Genomic DNA, 21705 nt, shown 5'->3' on the forward strand with positions numbered 1-21705 from the left:
AGCAAATCAATATTTAGTACAAAACCCCCTGATACAATTATTTTGGCAATCAAGAGCATTAGGTGCATAAAACTTGATTTAAAGAATGGCATTTACTCTAGAGGTATTCATGGGAAATGCTTTGAGTGTTCAAAAGAATCCCCAAAGTGTTATAGTGGACAGGCACTAATCAAAACAATCTACAACAGACTGTTTTCCCCAGGCAGCTGATACCTCTGATGAAAGTTGAGAGTAGATGGCATGCATCGACCTTTTAAAATGTAGCAGCAAATTGCAGGACACTCTTGTCTCTCTCTTAAAGTTCACATAGAGGTCTGTTCAACTTAGCATGACTTATAAATCACAATACACTGGCCCACATAGTTCCTGTTAAAGGTGCATCAAAGCCTTTGTTCCAAATATGTGTTCCCAGGCCTTTCTGCCACCTGCAAGTGAGAGCATGATCTCAGATTGCACTAACAAGGTGTCAGTGTTGAGATGCAAAGCATAATAAACCCAGTTTTTGCTTTGCTTTTAGATTACACTGCAGACTATGTGAAGGGGAAGGTTGCTTCTCAAATCATTTGTTAAGTGTCACATCAGTGGAATAAACCATCCTGCAAAATTTGTTCCAGCTTTCATTTTGAAATTATAAAAAGAAACATGTGGGCCACAATCTCAAACACATTTGTTAGAGAACAAGTTAGTTGTCAGTACTTATTTCTGAGTAAAAATGTTCATGGATACTGTTCAGAGCTTTAAAAAGTCTGAGTTGTTTTAAATTCCAAGATGACAGAAACATATGTCTAGTTGCTCCAGCATCATATTTGCTTGGCAAGTTTAAAATGTACCTGGCATTTAGCGTAGGGGAGTTTTATCTATTATTTACTTACTATATTTCATTTTGCTTTTACTTAAAGCTGAAAGTGCTTTGTATCTATATTTACAGGCATTTTTCGTAACAGGCTAATAAATCTTTGGTGTTTTCATTGGGCTTATCAAGCCCACTAAACTGTTTGATTTTTTGCTTTGTTTTCTGCTGCCCCATTTCCTTAGTTAATTTTTGTGCCTTATGTACTCCAGTTCCAGAATTTGAGAAGGGATGCTCTCTTTATGCCCTCTCTCTAAAACAGTTTTTACTTTATTTTCTAATTCATGACAAGAACAACTGTAGTGTCCAATGACTTTCACTGTTTTTGATGTGTTAAAGCAACTTTGACAAATTCTGGTATTAGAGGAGATTGTTATATAAATCATGTGATGGAATTGCATTAAATCCTCTATGACAACCATGGGCCTGGCCCAAGTAGTATCTAGTGCCACCCATACTGCAAGACACATTGTGAATGAACCGAGTTTTCTGTGCAGGATGGGATAACAGTGATCTGAATGTGCAGGAACTTTTTACAATTCTGTTGTCATGGATTGATCACTACCTGGTGGGTTTAGACTCACTGCAACTCAGAGCCTCTGCAGGGGTGGGGGGTTGATTAAGATGGTCCACCCCAAGAGGCTTATGGATCCGGATGTATTCCTCAGGGATTTCAGGGAGCTTTCTGTTGCCTTGGCAAGTGATCCTGTTGAAACTGTGGCTGATCTCTGGAATAAGGAAATGGCCAAGGTAGTGGACAAGATTGCTCCTAAGTATTCCCTCTCATGAAGTGGAGCCAAGCAAGCCCCTTGGTTCACTAGGGAGCTGGTGGTGATGGAATCAGTGGGACAGAGACTAGAGTGATGATGGCTTAAATGAAGTGAGTCTGATTGAACATGGCTTAGAGCTTAGTGGAAAGGCTATGCCATTGTGGTGGTGGCAGCAGCAGCAAAGAAATCCTTCCTCGCTGCCACTAGTTAAAAACTAATGCACCAGCTGTGGCTATTCTCTGAGAAGTCATATCTGGTTATGGCAACATATGCCTAGATTACATATTATCTGGACTACTATAACACATTCTCCATGGAGCTGCCTTTGGAAACTTTTCTGAAACTTCAGTGAATTCAAAATGCTGCAGCCATGCTGTTGACAAGGGCTGGGCACAGGGATCACATGACCCTCCTCACCCATTGAAACAGCTGCATTGGTTACCAGTCCATTTCCATGCAGAATTCAAAGTGCTGGTTTTGAAGCCTTTTAAAGTCCCACACAGCTTGGGTCCAGAATATCTGAAAGATCATATCGCTTTACATAAGCCAGAGGGTGTATTAGGATCTGCTGGGGAGGGCCTTTTCACAGTCCCACCATGCTCACAGGTGTGCTTGCAGAAGACTTGTGAGATAGCTTTCTCTGTGGTTACTCCCACACTGTAGAACTCCCTTCCACAGGAGGACCAGTTGGCTCCCTCCCTCCTGTCTTTCCACTGGCCAGTGAAGACATTCTTATTTAGGCAAGCCTTTTGAAATTTAATTATGCAGTTGCAATATGTATGGAATGTGGTGTGCTGTACTTTTAAAACTTTTTTGCTGAAACTTAATTCCTTTTAACTGTTTTAATCATGTTTGTAATAAAACTGATAATCAATGTTATCAGTGTTTTAACTGTCTTTGTTTTTTAAGCTATTGTAAGCTACCTTGTAATCCCTTTTGGGAGAAAGGTGGGGTGTAAGTGCAATAAACAGGTAAATAATAATATACAAATAACATATCAATAAACTGATAGGCACTGGAAATGCATGGCTTTCCAAATATTGGACTATAGCACTCAGCTTTCTGAGAGTCATGCAATATCTGGAAGTACACATATTGCCAACCCTTATGTCCCATCTAATATATATATATATATATATATATATATATATATATATATATTCTGTTATTGTGAATTGTTTTGAATATGCTGGTACAAAAAGGCAAGATGGAAGTGACTTAAATATATGAAAGAACAGTGACTTTGTTTCTACCGTATTTGCACATATGCTACTAATAATCTATAAAATAATGACAAGCATGATAAATAATGACAAGTGTAAAGACTGTTCTAGATTAAATATAATTGAAACTATAAAGCCTTCCAGAAAAACAAAGGAAGAAAAACTGTTGGGAACAGTGGAGTCTTCATTGAAGTTAAGTCTAGATAAATGGATGATCCTGTCAGTCAGCCTTCCCTAACCTGGTTCAGTCCTGATGTTTTGGGCTATGACTTCCAGACATCCTGCCCATTTTCCAGATGTATTGCCCCACAGAGGCCATCTTTCCTAGCTAGGAATTATGTACAGTTGGAGTCCAAATATATTAGATACGCCCTGATAAAATGCTTATGTGAGTCGATACCTGGCAGGTGAGCAGCATTTAACTGATCTGACCATGTTGGTAGAAATAGTTGTAGAAGATAATAAGGTAGAAGGCAGTAAGCAAAGAGCCCTGGTGGCGCAGTGGTTAAATGCCTGTACTGCAGCCATTCACTCAAAACCACAAGGTTGTGAGTTCAAGACCAGCAAAAGGGCCCAAGCTCGACTCAGGCTTACATCCTTCCCAGGTCGCTAAAATGAGTACCCAGACTATTGGGGGCAAATTAGCTTACTTTCTAATTAGCTTACTTGCTGTTCACCGCTATGATCTTTAGAATAGCGGTATATAAATAAAACAAATTATTTATTATTATTATTATTAAAAGAGGAACACCATAGCACAAGTCTATTGATTCAATCAAGGAGGTCATGGTCCTGAGTTTGCAAGATATGAGCAGAGTAGTTGATTACCAGGGCCCATTCCTAGGATTGCCATAAATCAATTTGAAAGCAAATAGTGGCATCACTGGAGTGATAGTTTAACCTGTTTTTTTAATATTTCTATCCCACTTTTTGTGTGTGTGTGTGGGGGGGGTACAGCCCACAATGGGTGACACCCTAGAAGGGGGGTGAAACCTGGTCAGCCCCCCTGCACCATCCCCACACTCCTTCACCTTCACACGGGCATCACTCAACTCCCCCACATGGCCGCTCTGTCCCTGTGTGCGGTGCTCCATCCCCCTGCATGTGCACTGTCCCCCACGCTTGCTCCGTCCCTCACGTGTCATCCTGTCCTTTTCCTCATCAGAAAAAGGAAGGTCCAGCATGGAGAGAGGGAGCAAAAGTCTGCAGAAATCCTGCCCATTGAAACCCGATCACAAAAGCCTCACCAGAAGCCCTACCTTAAGAAGCCCCACTCCCTGCACCCAGTGATACCCAGTGCAGGAATGCACTGACAACAAATAATAACTTGTAACACCTCTTGAGTATTTTCATTTATTTCACATGTGCACTAGGTTGAAATTCAATTAGTTTTATTCTTTTTTTTTCTTTTGAATCTACTTTTCATTTTTTAATATTTTAATTAAATATTACTTTTCTATTACTCCATGCTTTGTACAGTTTCTGTAAATCATACTACCTGTTTGCATTTATCTGCTTTATTGTCTTTATGCTCTTAGAAATAAGGCTGGCTGTGACTGGAGACAGGCTCCTGTTTTTACACATCTGATTGTACTGTTGAACTATGCTAGTCATTTCTTATTATGCTGATCAGCACATTGCATTGTTTTTCCATTCATGTGCTCACTACTATCCTTAGGATTGTTTCGTCTTGGCTTGCAATAAGAGTAGGGCTTTATATGAGACAGATACGTTGTTTTTATTCACTGGAGAAGTGAAGTATTGAAAACCTATCTGCTTGGATCAAACCACACAGGGGTGTGAGAGAAAGTTGGAGTAATTTCCCCAGCTAATCCTTTAGCTGACGTCTACGTGAAGCTGTGGGGACACCAAGACAGTGCTTTTGTGCACTGTCCACTCTGTGTTGTCCACAGATCGATCAGACATCTATAATGGGACTGTTTGAATGATGAATAGCATTCAGTAAGCATTCCAGCTCATCTGGCATCAGAGTTGGAACTTCATCCACTGCTGTTCCAAACTGAATTGTTCAAGTGCAGTTTCATACAGTGAACATAAAGCAGTCCATGAAAATTCTGAAAAATGATCAGCTTTCATTAATATAGAGTAGAGTCTGACTGACTGAGAAATAGAGAGATACCAGAGCCATCTGTTGTTTCATGTAATCTCTATATAGTACTGTTTGCTTGCCCTCAGTGAGAATAATACCTATTGAAGGCCAATTTTCCTGTCAACCTAAAAATGTTTAAACAAGACATTGAGGCTGATGTTTATTATGCAAAGCATTTTCTCCAAATGCGTATGCATCCCATATGTTTTTTCCCCACCTTTAAAAAAATGGATTGAAAATAGACTGGAATCTTGGAAAGAGAAACTTTTGTGTACTTTCAAAGCATTTTTGCTTTTTTTTTCTTTACAAAATTAAGGGCATTTCCAGAAGGCAAGACAAAGTAGGGGGTCTCTGTGCATCAAAGCTAATTAGCAGGTGCACAAAGGGTCCTTCCCCCATTTGCTGATAGTTCATTTTTTCTATTCACTTGTACTGAGCAGAAGATTCATTAGAGAGCTTTGCTGACACTAACATTTGTTAAGCCCCTTGTGGCGTCATGTCTGCAGTAAACATATTATTCATACCATCAGAAATGATACAGAGCAATCATGAGCATGTCTGTGTATTGTGTGCCTTCAAGTCATTTTCTGAATTATGGCAACCCTGTCTACTCAGATGTAAATCCTACTGTGTTCAGTGGCAGTAATTCCCTGGTAACTGTGTATAGAAGTGCAGCATTAAAGTCATAGGGAAGTAGGTATTAAAAAATAGCCAGGTGAAGGCACATTGCTATATTTTACTAACATGTTGAACATTATACTTTTTTTGAATGAGACTAAATGATTTATATTATCTATGTTGTTTTTTTTAAACAAGAAGCATCTTTCAAAGTTTAGGGTGTATTTATGTTTGTGTAATTTCTACTAGAAATTCAATCAATGATAGTTTAACCTTTATTGCTCTAAGCAGCTTGGGGCATGACTTTGCAAGAGACTCTTTTATTATGAACCTGATTGCCAAGATCTGCAGGAGAGAGTCTCTTGAGGATATCCACAGAGATGGGCTTAATAGCAATAACAAGTACATTCTATACCGCTTATCAGTTAAGCACTCCCTAAGCAGTTTACAACGTGTAAGCCAATTACTCCCAACAAGCTGGGTACTCATTTTAGCAACCTCGGAAGGATGCAAGGCTGAGTTGAACCTGTGCCCCTGGTTGGTATTAGACTCACAACCTTGTGGTTTGTGAGTGGCTGCAATACAAGTATTTAAACACTGTGCCACCATGGCTCTTCTCTTCTCTTGATAGACACACGGGGGAGGACTTTCCTTTGTTTTGCTCCCAAATTGTGGAAGGTTTTACCTTCTGAGTTATGCTCAGTCCTGTTGTCACTGTTTCAATGAAAAGTCAAGATGCAATGAAAGTTCAAGAGGTCTTTTAAAATAGTTTTTTTTAAACTTGTTTCTTGTTAAAATGAAATGGTGTTGTTTATTAGATACTTGAGTGTAATTTTCTAGTGAAAAGACAAGATACAAATATAATAAGCGAATAAAGGTTATTTTTAAACATTTAAAAGAGGAAAGAGAGGGAGCAGGGAATTGGCATTCAGTTTCATAAAAACTTATGGTGAATTTCGTTTGCTGTATTGAATCCAACCATGATTTTTGATGGAAAATATAGCAATTTAGGTAACAAAAGGACATGACAGAAATATCAATATGGAAGCAGGGTCAGAGCCACACCAATGCACATTTATGATTTCAATATGAAAATATTATGCAAAATAGATGACATTGTCTATGAAATGAATGACCCATAGAGTAGAGTCAACATAAAATCAGTATCATTGTAAAAACTCATTTGATATCTTGACCAAAGTCACCAGAAACTGACTTTCTAGGGAAAAATCCAGTTCATTTGATCATTGACATCTCTAACAGAAGGCATTGTCTCAGTACAAATTTGGCATACTTGAGTATTACACATTGTTCCATTTTTTAAAAACATTTGGGCTAAAAAGAAGAAGGGTCCTATAAATACAGAAGGTGGTTCACTTTACTTTGTCTCTTACAGGCAAACATAATAAGTAAGCAATTTTAGTTCTAAATCCCCCTCTATGCAGCATAGTTGTAGGAGATTTCTGTTTACAGAAATCATACAAAATTAGAGATCTTGTCATTAAATGGTAGATATATGATCTGAACATCTAAGCGCTGAAGCAGATGAGCGAAAGGCAGGTTTTTTTGCCCATCTGTTTTCGGACTAAGACATATTTTAGGCTACAGTCTTGCTTACTTCTAAGCTCTATATTTGCCTTCAAGTTGTCTGTCAACTTATGGTAACCCCATGAATTTTTCACAGGGTGTTCTTAGGCAAGGAATACTCAGGGGTGGTTTTGTCAGTTGCTTCTTCTGAAATATAGCCCACAGCTCCTGGTATTTATTGATGGTCCCACATCTAAATATCAACCAGGGCTGAGTTTGCTTAGCTTCCAATATCAGACAGGATGTGGTGCCTTTATAGCCTCCTTCAGGTAATGGTTACATCTATTTAATTCATTTTGCCAGTTAACAATTAGCTAAGTTATACTATGTCAGTGACTTAGCAGGGGATACTTTCACTACTCTTGTGATAGAATACAGTATAGCATTGTAATGTAGTGTGGCCTCACATTAAATAATGGAGAAGCAAGATGACATAGTTCATGTACTGGTTTTCTGTTGTGCCTTGTGTGGCTCTGGTGTACATTTTTGCTTATGTGTTGAAATAATGACAAGGTGAACAGCAGAAAGCTGTGTTTTGTATGGCAGGCCAGCAGCCTGTAGCATCCAGTGTTGTAGTTTTGAAAGCAACAATGCACAATTCACTTTTGGGAGGTTAAGATTACAGGTAAGAGCCAAAGTGGTGTAGTGGTTTGAGTGCTGGACTATAACTTTAGAAGACCAGAGTTTGGTCTTGGCCATGTAAATCCACTGGATGACTATCAGCAAGTCACACTCTCTCAGCCTCAGAGGATGGCGTTGGCAAACCCCCTCTGAAGAAACTTGCCAAGAAAACCCCATGATAGCCTTAGGGTCACCATAAGTTGTAAAAGACTTAAAGGTACAAACCAACAAAAATACCTCAGTTAATGAAGTAGATGTGTTCTTGGACATTACTTTTTTAACAGAAAATTTGGTGCCAGAGATAGACATAATATGAGAAGAACAGGGAAAGATTCCTATAGCACACAAAAAAGATTAGATCAACCTTTTCAGCAAATCTTTCTTTCAAAACTAACAATATGCACTTATGAAATGAAACATCCAGGTCAGGTGAACCTTGCATAAATAAACAGAAATGTGTTGAACCTTTTAGAAAACACTTTTAAGAACATATTTTCCAAAGTGCACCCAGCAATCAGTTTCCTTCACCAGCCTTCATTTTTCTTATAATTTCCTTTCCATATCTTCTTTTTAGTCAAGGGTAATTATTCTTTTAAAAATGCACCAGGCTTCTTTTCTGGGTTTCAGACTAATTGCCAGTGAGGCTGCCTGGATGACATTCCCTTCAGCACCACAACACAAGTGCTAGAATCATAGAGTTGGAAGAGACCACAGGGTCATTGAGTCCAACCCCCTACCATGCAGGAACACCAGTCAAAGCACCTCCAACTGATGGCCATACAGCCTCTGTTAAAAAACCTCCAAAAAAGGAGACTCTAAAACACCCGGAGGCACCACATTCCACTGTGAAACAGCTCTTACGGTCAGGATGTTCTTCCTGAGATCTAGATGGAATCTCTTTTCTTGTAGTTTGCTTATTAATTTTAATGCACTTCTCAGAGAACCAATAAGAATGATGCCAGATGAAAGGGACATTGAAGGATAATAATAACAAACTTTTTATTTATATCCTGCTTTTTGTCTGGACAATCAAAGCGGCGTACAATTTAAAATGAAAATAGTACATACCAATATTTCCCACCCCCTTAAAAAAGGAATTAAACAATTAGAATGAAAATACCTAAAAACATTAAAACATAGATATTTAAAACAATTAGCTAAAACAGTAGGCCAAACACATATGGAGATGACAGTGGCCGGGTTCTTTATTCCAGAAAGGCCCGCCGGAAGAGATCTGTCTTGACAGCTTTCTTGAAACTGTCTAAGTTGTTGATTTGGCAGATCTCGTCTGGCAGGCCATTCCACAGACTGGGAGCAGTTGCGGAAAAAGTCCTCTTTGAGGTTGCAGTTAGCCTGGTCTTAAATTCCTCCCAGCTGAAACAATGATGTTAAAACCCTGTTGTGGGAGTGGTCCCAAGGATGACAAATGCTGTTTTTCCATTTTGTGCTTACTCCAATAATGTCTGGTGTGGGACAAAATCACACATAATTTGTTTGTTTTCAACAGCTTAATGTTGTTATCTGCTCCATTTGAAAACCTTAATACATGAATCCATAGTATTTTTTAAATGACAGAGGAAAGTGTAGTGGTACAGGACTGATCCTGCTGAAGAAACTGCACTTAGAAGACAAAGTACTTTAAGGCAATAAATGAATACAGGGAATTACAAGACTCCCAGTTCATGTTTATCCTTTTTTTCTATATTTGCAGGTCAGAAAATTCTTCACCACAGAAGTGATGTCTTAGAAACTGTAGTCCTGATTAACCCTTCAGATGAAGCAGTCAGCACTGAGGTAAAGCCATAAAAATATATAATTGAATGTGTTCTACACAGTAGACATACAATAATTGTATTTTACTGCAGCTAGGACAACAATAACTACACTTCATTAGTTGTCATAAATTTTAAATATCCCAATAATGCATTTCTTAATTTGAATATATCTATCTAGCTTTCTCTTCTAAGATTCTGTGGGTGGATGTTCTACTTATAAAGAAAAACCAGATGATCAGTATATAAGTTCCCTGCTGTATCAAACCAAAGGCAGAATCCTGTTTCTCTCAGTGCTCAATGAGAAGTCTATGGAGGCCCAAAAGGAGAAGAGGAAGACAATTAGTCTAATCAGCTGTTCCCCAGCAACTGGTATTCAGAGCTATGCTGCCTCTGAGCCTGGGGAGTAGTGAATTCTGAAATTTGGGAGGAGTAAGAAGTTTGTTTGATTTGCATTTCTGTACAGATATTTTTGTTTCACACTTCCCAGGACAACAAAGTGGAACAGAATGTATCTTGCCTTAGAAATCTGTGTGCTCATGAGGCTTACAATGTATGGGGGGATACACACAAAACAATACACACACACACACACACATATAATGTGAATTGAATATCCTTACATATAAACATGTACACAAGAATGTCAGTGCATAAGCGTACATGATTTTTTTACATCGCAAGAACAAAAGAGCCTCTGAATTCAACATGGAAGTAAAGCAAATACTTTTCTATTCTGCCTAGTGTACTTTCACTGTTTCTCTGGAATTGTACACCCTTAGAATCACAGAACACTCCAAGAGTTGCAATGACACTCAAGTAAAGGACTTTGAAATGCACACTGACAACTCTGTCTTCTGACAGCATTGAAATATCATCCTCTGGCAAAGGATTCTACCTGAGCTCTGAATCAGTTTCTTGATTCAGAGCTCAGATAGAATGAACTGTTCCACAGGTTTGTACCAAAGTCAGTTCATTTGCACTCCACAGTTTTTTTTTAAATGCTTTCTAGACCACTGGTTTGGAAAGCTATTGCAGGAACAAGTGAAATATTTTTGCTGAACGATTAGCAGTTTTACTTTTATACTCTTTAAAAACTCTCAGGTATAACCCAGACCAAATAGTGTGCTGATTTGTGATTTGCCAGTAGACCTCTTTTGTCACCCCTTTTCAAATACCTCCCCTCAAAAAAAAAGTTGTTTTAGACACAGGTACCAATCGGTCTTGGATGAAACCGATTATCTGGACCCATTTCAAACTGGCTTCAGAGTGGGACACGGAGTAGAGACTGCCATGGTCGCCTTAGTCGATGATCTTCGTCTGAGTATCGACAGGGGAAGTGTAACCCTGTTGGTGCTCTTGGACATCTCTGTGGCCTTCGATACCATCGACCATGGTATCCTTCTGGAACGCCTGGGAGAATTGGGTATCGGGGGCACTGCACTCCAGTGGTTCCGATCCTACCTCTCAGGAAGGTTTCAGATGGTGAGGCTGGGGGGACAGTTGCTCTCGGAAAAGAGAGCTGACATCTGGCGTCCCTCAGGGTGCCATTCTGTCCCCCGTGCTATTCAACATTTACATGAAGCCGCTGGGACAGATCATCCGGAAACATGGAGCACGGTGTTATCAGTACGCTGATGACACCCAGATCTATCTCTCCATGTCTCCGACTGATACAGTGACTAAGGATGGCACCTCTCCTCTGGATGCCTGCCTGGGATCAGTAATGGGCTGGATGAGGGAAAACAAACTCAAGCTGAATCCAGAGAAAACAGAGGTACTCGTGATAGGCGCCCCTAATCTAGACAAGGAAATTTGCCATCCTGTCCTGGACGGGGTCACACTCCCCCTAAAGGACAAGGTTCGCAGTTTGGGAGTACTCCTGGATCCATCTCTACAGTTATCATCTCAAGTGGATGTGATGGCCAGGAGCGCTTGGTATCAGCTGCGGCTGATCTGCCAGCTGCGTCCCTATCTGGACCAAAAGGACCTTGAAACGATAGTACATGCACTGGTAACCTCTCGTTTGGATTTCTGTAATGCGCTGTACATGGGGCTACCTTTGTACCAGGTTCGGAAGCTTCAGCTAGTTCAAAATGTTGCAACCAGATTGGTCGCAGGAACTTCAAGAACTGACCATATAACACCAGTATTAAAATCTTTACACTGGCTGCCAATTAGCTTCCGGGCGCTATACAAAGTGTTGGTCGTTACCTATAAAGCCCTACATGGCTTGGGCCCGAGTTACTTGAGGGAGCGCCTCTCCCTATATAATCCGCCCCACACCCTTAGAACTACTGGAAAATATGTACTTGAATACCCAAAGGTGAGATTAGCAGTAACTCACCAAAGAGCTTATTCAGTGACAGCTCCAACCCACTGGAATGCACTCTCGGAAGACATCTGACTTAGCCCTACATTGGCAGCCTTCAAGAAGGCATTGAAAACCTATCTCTTCCAGGTAGCATAACGTCCCGATTCGCTGTAGAGAAAGTATTCCCTAATAGATTAAGATCATCCGATGGCCTGACTGTTTTAATATGCTGTTTTAAAGTTTTTACTGTATTATCTGTAATTGCTGATGTGCTGTATTGTGACATGTGTGAACCGTTTTGATCTGGAGGAAAACCGGTATACAAATAAGTTTTATTATTTATTTATTATTATACTAACTGAAAAAGAGAATCAGTTCTTTGCAATCTCCTTGTTTGCGTTTAGCACACTATTAATAATTCCATTGTTACCCAGTGGCTCAGTTGCTTTCCTAGCCAGTTTTCTTTTGCTGCCTTTTAAGAGTTGAATGCATCCCTAACTCAGCGATGTGCCTCCTATAGAGGATCCAGAACATGCAGAAATGTTTCTGCCAGCTGAATTGTTGTTATGATGGTATTCTGACTTGTGCCTGTTGATCTCAGACACCAGCTGTTAGGAGGATCTAAGTCAAAAAGAGGTGAAGAAAAAGAAGCGTGAGGAAGGAGCCAGGTTATGCCAGATCCAAAATTTTCCCCAGCCCAGGAAGACAGTCACCTTGCCTATGCAAACTTAGGCCAGTGCAGTCCTGAATAATTTTTAATACTCTGAGGATGAAAGGGATTTGGATTTAACACACTTCAGCTGGCTTAGTGTTGGCTTGGTTGGCTTTCAGCTTTCTTGGTTAAATAGAACTGTGCTTTAAATCATGATCTTCTAGCCCCATTAAAAACAGTGAGAGAACTTACGTCCCATTAATTTTCATAGGAACATAGCATCACTAATTTAGCTTGGATCTACGTCATCACAAAATGTATTGTTAATTTTAATATTTTTACCATTATGCCTTCATAATTTTTTGTCTCGCTTAACTTTGGTCATTTCTTTGGCAGTGTTTGTGTTCCTTTTTGTTGTCTTCATTTGGTCTTATGAAGAAAACTTTACCTGTATTAGCAACAGACACAGGTTGCATCTGCACTGCAGAAATAATCCCGTTTCACACCACTTTAACTGCCATGGCTCAGTGTTATGAAATTCTGGGAATAGTAGGATTGTAAGACATTTAATGTTTTCTGTCAGAGAGCTCTGACTCCACAACAAACTACAATTTCCAGAATTCCATAGCATTGAGCTATGACAATTAAAGTGGTGTGAAACTGGATTACTTCTGCAGTTCTGTTAGCCCCAGAGATCTTACATTATTAACAGATACAGTTTGCAGAATATTTAGCAAGAACATGTTTATTTTTAAAATAGTTCTGAGAGCCATCTATTAGGTGCAGGAATATAATGAAGTAGCCATGTTATAAACATTAAATACACCAACAAGAAGTTTCACTGCCCTTTTTTCCCCCACCCCTGAAAAAGCAATTGGCTTTGTTTGAAAAGCTGGCAACTTTCCCAGAGCTTTGCTACTAAACACAGGAAACAATAAAGCCAAGATAATTCAGTTTTTAAAATGGATTGTGTGCAATTAAAACAGATGTGATTTAAGTGACATTCATTAGACAGTTGAATCTTTTTCTCACTGTTTTCTGAAAAAGACATACAGTAAATGGACTTGACCTATCAAAAATAATGTTACATTTTTATATCCCAACACAATTAGTGCCAAAGCAGCTTGGGATTTGCTTCTGATTAGGTGGTTTTCCTGCTGTTCCAAGCTCTATAGTGAATACCCTTGAACTCACAATGAAAGGCAAACATGAATTCAGGGCAGTATTCTCTCTCTCTCTCTCCCCCCCCCCCCCCCCAAATATGGCACAAGGTAAAATTATTTAAGAACAATTGAACTGTTTGATGCAACAGGAGCAGGCAAAAATGCATCACCTTTCTTGCTTCCCAGAATGTTTGTTTCTTTTTTCTTTAAAAAAATGGCATTGTGATTTGTCACCAGAATTTGACAGTAGACCACTAAATGCACTCTGGTTCATGGGAAAAAAAAGATATACATGTTCTATGGCCAATGAGTAGTCAATACTGTTGTCAATATCACAATCAATTTGGTTCCTTTTATTTCAGTATCAATAAATATAATAAGTATATTAAGAACATAGAATCATAGAGTTGGATGAAACCACAAGGGCCATCCAGTCCAGCCCCCTTCCATGGAGGAAATCACAATCAAAGCATTCCCAACAGATGGCCATCCAAGGAAGGAGACTCCACAAATACATATAAGCTTTATTTACATATGAGCTCCAATCAGCTTAAGCTGAAACCTGGTAAGATAGAGGCTCTGTGGATGGTTAGTTCCTGAGTCCAGGAATAGGGATATATGGATGGGGTTGTGTTGCCCCTAAGGAAGCAATCCTGTAGCTTCTAAGTATTCGTAGATGTGTCTGTCACTAGAGGTCCAAGTGGACTCAGTGGCTTAGAATGTCTGGGCCCAGCTTCATGATGGAAATTGCAGAGATGGAGAAAATGACGCATCTGATTAGAGGGAAATCTATAAATGGTTTCCCGAAAGAATGGATATTATTTATAGAATATGTACAACAGAGGGAGGGGGATACATGGTAATAGGTGTCAGTAGTTGATGTGAAAACAGGCAGAGATAAGAAATGTGTGTTATTTGAAAGTTACGATCCCAGTTTACTTAAAGTAGATTTTATATAATTGCTTTGCCTTATATGATGAGAGGAAATGTGGAAGGTTAAGTTAAAAACTGAAGCTGAAGAAAGTTGAAAGTCTTTCATTGTATCTATTATTATGTTAGTATGTATTCATTAATGTTTGTAGGTATAAAAAGTAATTTGATGTCTCCCCCTTCCCCCCTTCTCTTTTCTGTGTTTGTGTGTTATCTATCGTTGGTCTTAACAATAAAGTTTCAATTAAAAAAGAAAAAAATGTTTTGCCCCAGTGTCAATTGTGGCTTTTCTGGGCAGGTTTAAATAAGCTACAGTAGTTCATGAAGTTATAACTTGTTAACTAGACGACTGCAATGTGCTCTATGAGGAGCTGCCTTTTCTTCAGCCAGAAGTTGTAGCACAATTGCTTTAAATGCATTGGCTGCCAGTATGGTGCCAGTCTGAATTCAAATTGGTTGTGATGACATTCTAGGGTCCTAAATGGCTTGGACCCTTGTACTTGAAGAAAAGTCTCTTCCTACAGTATATATATTTGCCTAAGGACTGAGGGCTGCTGGAAGGACCTCCTCAGCATCCCTCCTGTGGAAGTAATACATTGTTGAAAGGCATGAGAGAGGGGCTTTCTCTGTTGTAATGCCCCCAGGAGGACCCTTTCACATTATACAGTTATATCACTATAATTCCACTTTAATTATCATGGCTATATCCAGTTGAATCCTGGGATTTGTAGTTTGGTTCAGCATTAGACTTTCTGGTAGAGATTTCTATATACTCTTCCCTAAACTGCAAATCCCCAAATTCCATAGGATGAAGCCATGGCAACTAAAGTGAAATCATAATGCTTTAATTGTGTAGCATGAAAGAGTCCCCAGTAGTAGGATATACTCCACTTGGAGGCCCAATTGGCGCCAACATTGGCTTAATTTCAGTGCTAAACTAAAACATGGGCTTTCATTAAAGCCTTTGAGATCTAATACTTGTATGCATTCTCTGTTGTTGTTGTTGATGTGTGCCTTCAAGTCATTTCAGACTTTTGGCAACCCTAAGGCAAACCTATCACAGGGTTTTCTTTGCAATTGTCATCAGAGGGGATGGAATCTCTACTCAGCCATGGAAACCCACTGGGTGACCTTAGGAAAGTCATACTGTACTTTCTCAGACTCAGAGGAAGTAAAAACATCTGAACAAATCCTGCCAAGAAAACTCCATGATAGGTTTGCCTTAGGGCAGCCATAAATTGGAAACAACTGAAGGCACACAACAACAACAGCATAAATATTTTAACATATAAATAAAACAAGTGTAAATTTGATAATAAGCATGAGTGGAGGAATTTTGTCAGATAATGTTTAGTTGAGAATTTTTAAAAAAATGTATTAATTAATTTCATATAATTTATAACTTATTTTATGTTGCAGTTTTAAACTATTTCTTAAAAAAAAGAAGAAAAAATGTGTGTCTCTCCAGCACTTAACCAACCTGAAAAGGCTCTTTAGCTCATGGCAGTTGCCCAGCCCTTTGTAAGGAGAAAAGAGCCTTCACATTTTCAGACATTTCATTTTGATTCTGTCAGCAAAGAGTTCCCATATGACAAAGTCAGTTTACAGTTGGATGTGCCTGAGAAAACAGTAGAGGAGAATAGAGCTAGTGATAAAAGCAAAAAGTTGGGAAAACATTTTTATTATCAGTGTTCATCTTAACTCTCAAGAAAAAGATTTTTCTGCTAAAGAGTCCCACCTAATTTCTGTTTATGTACACATGTGTTTATGCAAATTGATGATAGTGGTATATTTAATAAAATAATCACTCTCTTCATTGGCCACAGTTTACACTGCATCATCTCCCTGGTTCTTAGGTTGAAATCCCATACTTTTGGACCAGTCTAGATGACATGATAAACCAGGGATGTGTGGCATTTTTGTGTACTAGTTGCATTTCTCCCTGCTTGCTGCAGGAGCAGCTAAACAGAAAGAACTTTAGAAGTTTAAAGAAACCAACCAGAGAAGAGAGCAGCCCCATTGAAATGACACAATATACAAACCATGAAACCATTCCTACCACAAGCCAGAATTCCTCCATTTCCCTGGTTTATGATATACGTAATCCAAATGGAGTCTGTAGCATTAAGGATTACACAAAAAGGAAAAAAAATGGAAAATATAAAGCAAAACAAATGATGCATAACCTTCTTCAATCCATGATAATTTGAGTGTCTCTCTTATCACAGGTGCGTTTAATGATAACGGATGCTGCAAGGCACAAACTTCTAGTACTAACTGGGCAAAGCTTTGAAAATACAGGAGAGCTTATTCTTCAGTCTGGATCTTTCTCATTTCAGAATTTTATTGAGATCTTCACTGATCAAGAGGTTTGTCTTTTTATTGTTCAATACTAATAACTAGAATCTTTAACAATTGGTTTATAATCTAACCTAATGTGACAAACTTTTATGAAGTGTTGGGTTGTTTCTTTCCAGAATTAGTAATGTGCACATTTATTTCAGAGATTTGTTAGAGGAAATGTTACTTTTTTGCAGTACAACTCCCAAGAATTTCCAAGCTGGGCATGCTGGCTGACAGGATCTGTTAACTATAGTCACCCCAGAAAAGGAACTTTTCCAAGCTGTGATAGACATACGTTTTGTGAAAAGGTTGGCAAAATAAAAGTCAGATCATATTAGGAAAAGCTTAATATACAAAAACTCAGTTCTTAGGTACAAACAAGTTTGTTTGTGTATGTATGTGCTTTCAATCTGGCTGTCAAGTTGGGGCAATCCCATGAATTTTGTAAGCGTTTTTAAAGGCAAAAAATACTGTGAAGTGAAATATAGCCTATTTGGTATTCCTCGATGGTCCCCCATCCAGGCAGTAACCAGATGGGATCTGGCATTTTGATCCCTGAAGAAAATGGTGACTTAAAGGTATTTAGGCCTCCAAAATAAGTCTGCTTCTATAGAAATAAGCAAGTATGTTTCAGCAAGGAGGGACTGACTGCTTAGCCAATTTCCTGTGGGTCGAAAGAGTTGTAGATTGCCACACCTGACTGATCAGGAAAATCTGTACCTGAGATACCAGCACTAAGAAAGCTTTAGATTTTATAGCCATGGCATATATTTAAATATCATGATAACAGCCAGCTGCTAGTGCAGTTAGATTTTTTTTGCTGCTTCTCCTGGTAAATCCTGGTACGTTCATGTCAGAAAGCATGGTTAATTGTGGAAGGGCCTCTTCAAAAGATTCACATGTATGAACATATAAGAGGAATCCCCTCCCCCCGAGTAAGCAATGGCCATATTCCATAGGCCATTAAAGGAAAAATGTCTTGAATTGTGTCTCAAAATACCTTGCAGCTTTCTTCCCTAGGCAGGTAGCCATTTTATTTAGGAAAAGCAGCAATAAAATGGATACGCATAACAGTACAATATCACTAAAGAAAGCAGTGAGTCACACTGATTATGAAACTCATTATATCATGGATATGCCTCTAAGACCCCTGGCATGAAACAGTCTAAGCAGAAGCTTAGTCTCTAATGAAGGAATGGATATATGGCATATGTAAGAAATGTGTGTAATGCTTCTCTGAATTTTTCAATGCATTTTCAGCTTAGAAGACCTCCCCAAAATTTTACATAAATGTGTATTTTGGGTTAAAATTCATATTTTCAGCTAACATTTCCTTGTAAATTTATTTGCAGAAAATAACAGTTTTATTTTCAAAAGGACAGCAACAACACAGATGAATCTGAAAATGGAACAACAGTTTGTTCTCATAAATGAACAAAAACAAAACGGGCAGGGATAGTGAACTTTCTTATCTCTATTCCATCCAGCCCTAGTTTAAATGCCAGTGTTCAAACTAAGGAGCTGTACAGATTGCCACTTTTAGTGCCAGATCTGGACCGTGGCAACCACATGCCACGGCCCCGATTTTGCCTTTCCACAGTGCAAATAGGAGCTGCAAAAAGCAGTTCTTTTATACGCCACGGAAAGGGCACCATAGCCTCTGGTGCCACGGCTTTTCAACACTCTTTTGGTGCTGCATCATCTAGACGCAGCGCCAGAGGAGCGCCGTGCCACCGCCCACCATGTGATGCGGCATCACGCCAGCCTGGAGTCAGGGCGGGGTATGTGTCATGTGGACGCCATGCCCCTACTCCATCCCTTGGCCAGTCGGTACAGCCTCTTAGTGTTTTATTAAAGGTGCAGGGTGGTGGAAATACCCTTCCTTTTTAGAAATTAGAAGCATCCATATTTATAGGAGACATACACAGATTTTGTTTGGGAACAACCCTGAAATAAAAAGCAAATTCTATTTCTTGAATACTAAAATACTGACTTCCATCTTGTTGTCATGTGATACAGTCTTCCTGGAAAGAAGGCAAAAACATTGGAAGAGTATTTCAATAGCTGACACCTCCAGACTAAGCTTGCCAACTTTGGCCAGAGCTCGTTATCACCTACTTAGCTACACAACCACCATAGTTATGTACATATCTAAGCAGCAATACATACTTGCTAACCAGCAGCCACTGTGAGCAACAGGGTTCTGTTCCCCTGTTGATTGAGAAGCAGCTGATTGATATTTCCATCTCCTCTCATGAGTAATTTCCAGTGCTACAACCAGAATAGGGGTCCTTGTCACAATTCCCCCTTACACAGGGGATCACTCATGGCAGGTGAGGGTAAAAATCTCTGTCAGCTGCTTTCTCATTAACAAGGGAACAGAACACTGTTGCTCACAGTAGCTGCTGCACAGTAAATGGGAGATTTTCATGATACCTACATATTCCATAAATTAGTGAATATCTAGGGACTGCGAATACAAACCAGTCATAAATGCCCAACTCCAGTAGAATTCAAGCCACCATTTTTTGCTCTACAAATCTTAGTAGTACAAAAGATGAGAAACTGGAGGGATTCTCAGAGTTGTAGTTCAAAAAGGTAATTTCTCCAAGCTGCCTCCAGTTATTTTATAGGAAATGCAAACCTTTAAAAAATTTTTAGATGTGTATCTGTTTGACAGTCTTTTCATAAACTGGGTTCTTTGCCTTAATGTGTTTCACATATCTTGAAGTGTTTACTCTCCCAATTTTGTTTCCTGTTTTACTTTTTAAATAGTGCTGTGGCATTTAAACATAAAGTTCTGCTTGACATTTAGATGAAATCTATCTATATTCCCATAAGGTGGGCTGTCTTGTCAGTTTCAGTGACCTATAAATACAATACAGCTGTTCAGTCATCTTAATATATATTTATTTACTAAACAGCTCATTACATGAACACATGTTGGGTGATCCCCCCCCCCCCCCTTTTAGGTGAAGTATTTAAACCTGTGACTTTGGTGACTATTAGTTTCAAAATAAATAATGAACAATATTGTGCATTAAAATACAAAAGAAACAAGTGCTTACATCTCTAAAGCAGATAAATCTATTTCCTTAGGAAAAGAAGTGTTGGTCTCCTAAGTAAATATATTTTTGTTTACTTACTCTTTTCCACCTCTTCTAGCTAATTAAGGTTTTATAGCAAGGTTTTTATTATCACAAAGAATAAGCAACTTGATTTGAACCAGCTCTTTAGTGCTGGAAAGGACAAACCTTAGGCTAATGGGGTCCATTTAATTTCCCCCCCACCATCAATTAGAACCAAATTCAACAGTAATTTGGGTGGCAGGTCCAATAAGCTGCTGTACCCTATCTTCTGTACTTACTTGCATAAACAAATACAATTCTTTATGTAAGTTACTGCCAGTTAGGCATTTTACCAGTCTCATGTAGATATCAAAACTGTCCTTGTTAAACAGTTGGAATTTGGTCAAATGTCTGTAGATGACTCAAAAAACCTATCAGTAGAACCCAGGCTGCCTTCTGCCCACCTTTGCTTTACAGCACTATTTTTTGTTGTTAAATTTTGGCTTTTTGTCCTGTTTTTCTGTACGCAGTATAACATGGGTGTCTTGCTTATTTACAAACTACTGATCAGACAGCAATCAAGTGACAAATTGATCAAAACACAGAGAAATTAAAAATTTGGCAGCAATCAGCCAAAAAAGGCAATTCAGAAATAATCTTGATGTCCCCACTGGAATAATAGAGATTCACTGTTGATCTAAAAAAAAACCAACAACCCCTAAATGTTGTTGAAGTTATTGATGCCATTGTTATAGGTTGAATATCCCATATCCAGAAATCCCAAAATACCCCAAAATCCAAATTTGGGTGGCTGAGATTGTAACAACTTTGTTTTCTGACGTTACACAAACTTTGTTTCTTGCATAAAATTATTTAAAATACTGTGCATATGGTATATATGGAAAATAAATGAAGTTTGTGTTTAGAGTTGGCTTTATCTCTCATGTATGGCTACCAGTTATTTGAACTGTAGCCTCTTCTGAGCTGTCGCCTAGATCCAGTCTCCTATGCACTCTGTATAGAGACTAGATATGTATACAGAGCTACATTTGCACAAGTGTCTTTAAACAGTAGGCTGCTGGATAACTCTACTGGAGTTTATGTGGGTTGGTAACTGTTTAAGAATAGCTATGGTTTAAAACAGACATGCACAAATTGTTACTCATCAAACCAAATATTGGCTAGAATCCTTTATTGCAGTGTACTTCATGTATACTTTGCTATGTAGCAGAGGCACTAAGAAACCTCATTGCAATGATGCACAACTGGACAACTGACAGAAATGTTCTGATGTGCATTGGCACTCCCTACAAGGGCCTTGATGTACAACATAACACAATGGGACTTAGAGGCCTTGGTCTCATTGTACATTGGGCTCTTGTACATCAGTCCAAAAGCACATTGGTCACTTTGCTGGTTCCCCTATGTAGTAATGTAACAGCCCTTTACTGGAAATGGGCTTTACAGAACTGCCCAATTCTAATCCCCACACATGTAAATCCACTTACAGAGACATAATTCCACAAGATTCTGGGCCTTGTTTGGAACTCGCCTATAGTGAATCAAGAAGGGCTTGATAAATCTTCATTTTTTTCCTGCCTGCCTGGGACTAATAGGATGTGAAAAGTACTAGTGAGTCACAACACATGAATAAAGGATAGTATTTAGACCATGGGTTAGAAGA

At 38.9% G+C, this 21705-nt stretch overlaps 1 protein-coding gene across 2 annotated transcripts in view; it reads left to right on the top strand.

The window, feature by feature from the left end:
* The window catches only part of MAP1B (microtubule associated protein 1B), a 95251-nt gene that overhangs the window by 54355 nt on the left and 19191 nt on the right, over positions 1–21705 (top strand). For both annotated transcript variants that reach the window (XR_016277596.1, XM_089494014.1), the window contains exons 3-4: positions 9491–9573; positions 16839–16979. Coding sequence is in view for 1 of the 2 variants with exons in the window: in XM_089494014.1 (XP_089350140.1) it covers positions 9491–9573; positions 16839–16979 (224 nt within the window). In the remaining variant the exon portion in view is untranslated. The remainder of the gene's footprint in view (positions 1–9490; positions 9574–16838; positions 16980–21705) is intronic.

Source organism: Sceloporus occidentalis, unplaced genomic scaffold (genome assembly GCF_023333645.1).
Source record: "Sceloporus occidentalis isolate IW3139 unplaced genomic scaffold, rSceOcc1.0.p SCAF_1, whole genome shotgun sequence".
NCBI classification, from domain to species: Eukaryota; Metazoa; Chordata; class Lepidosauria; order Squamata; family Phrynosomatidae; genus Sceloporus; species Sceloporus occidentalis.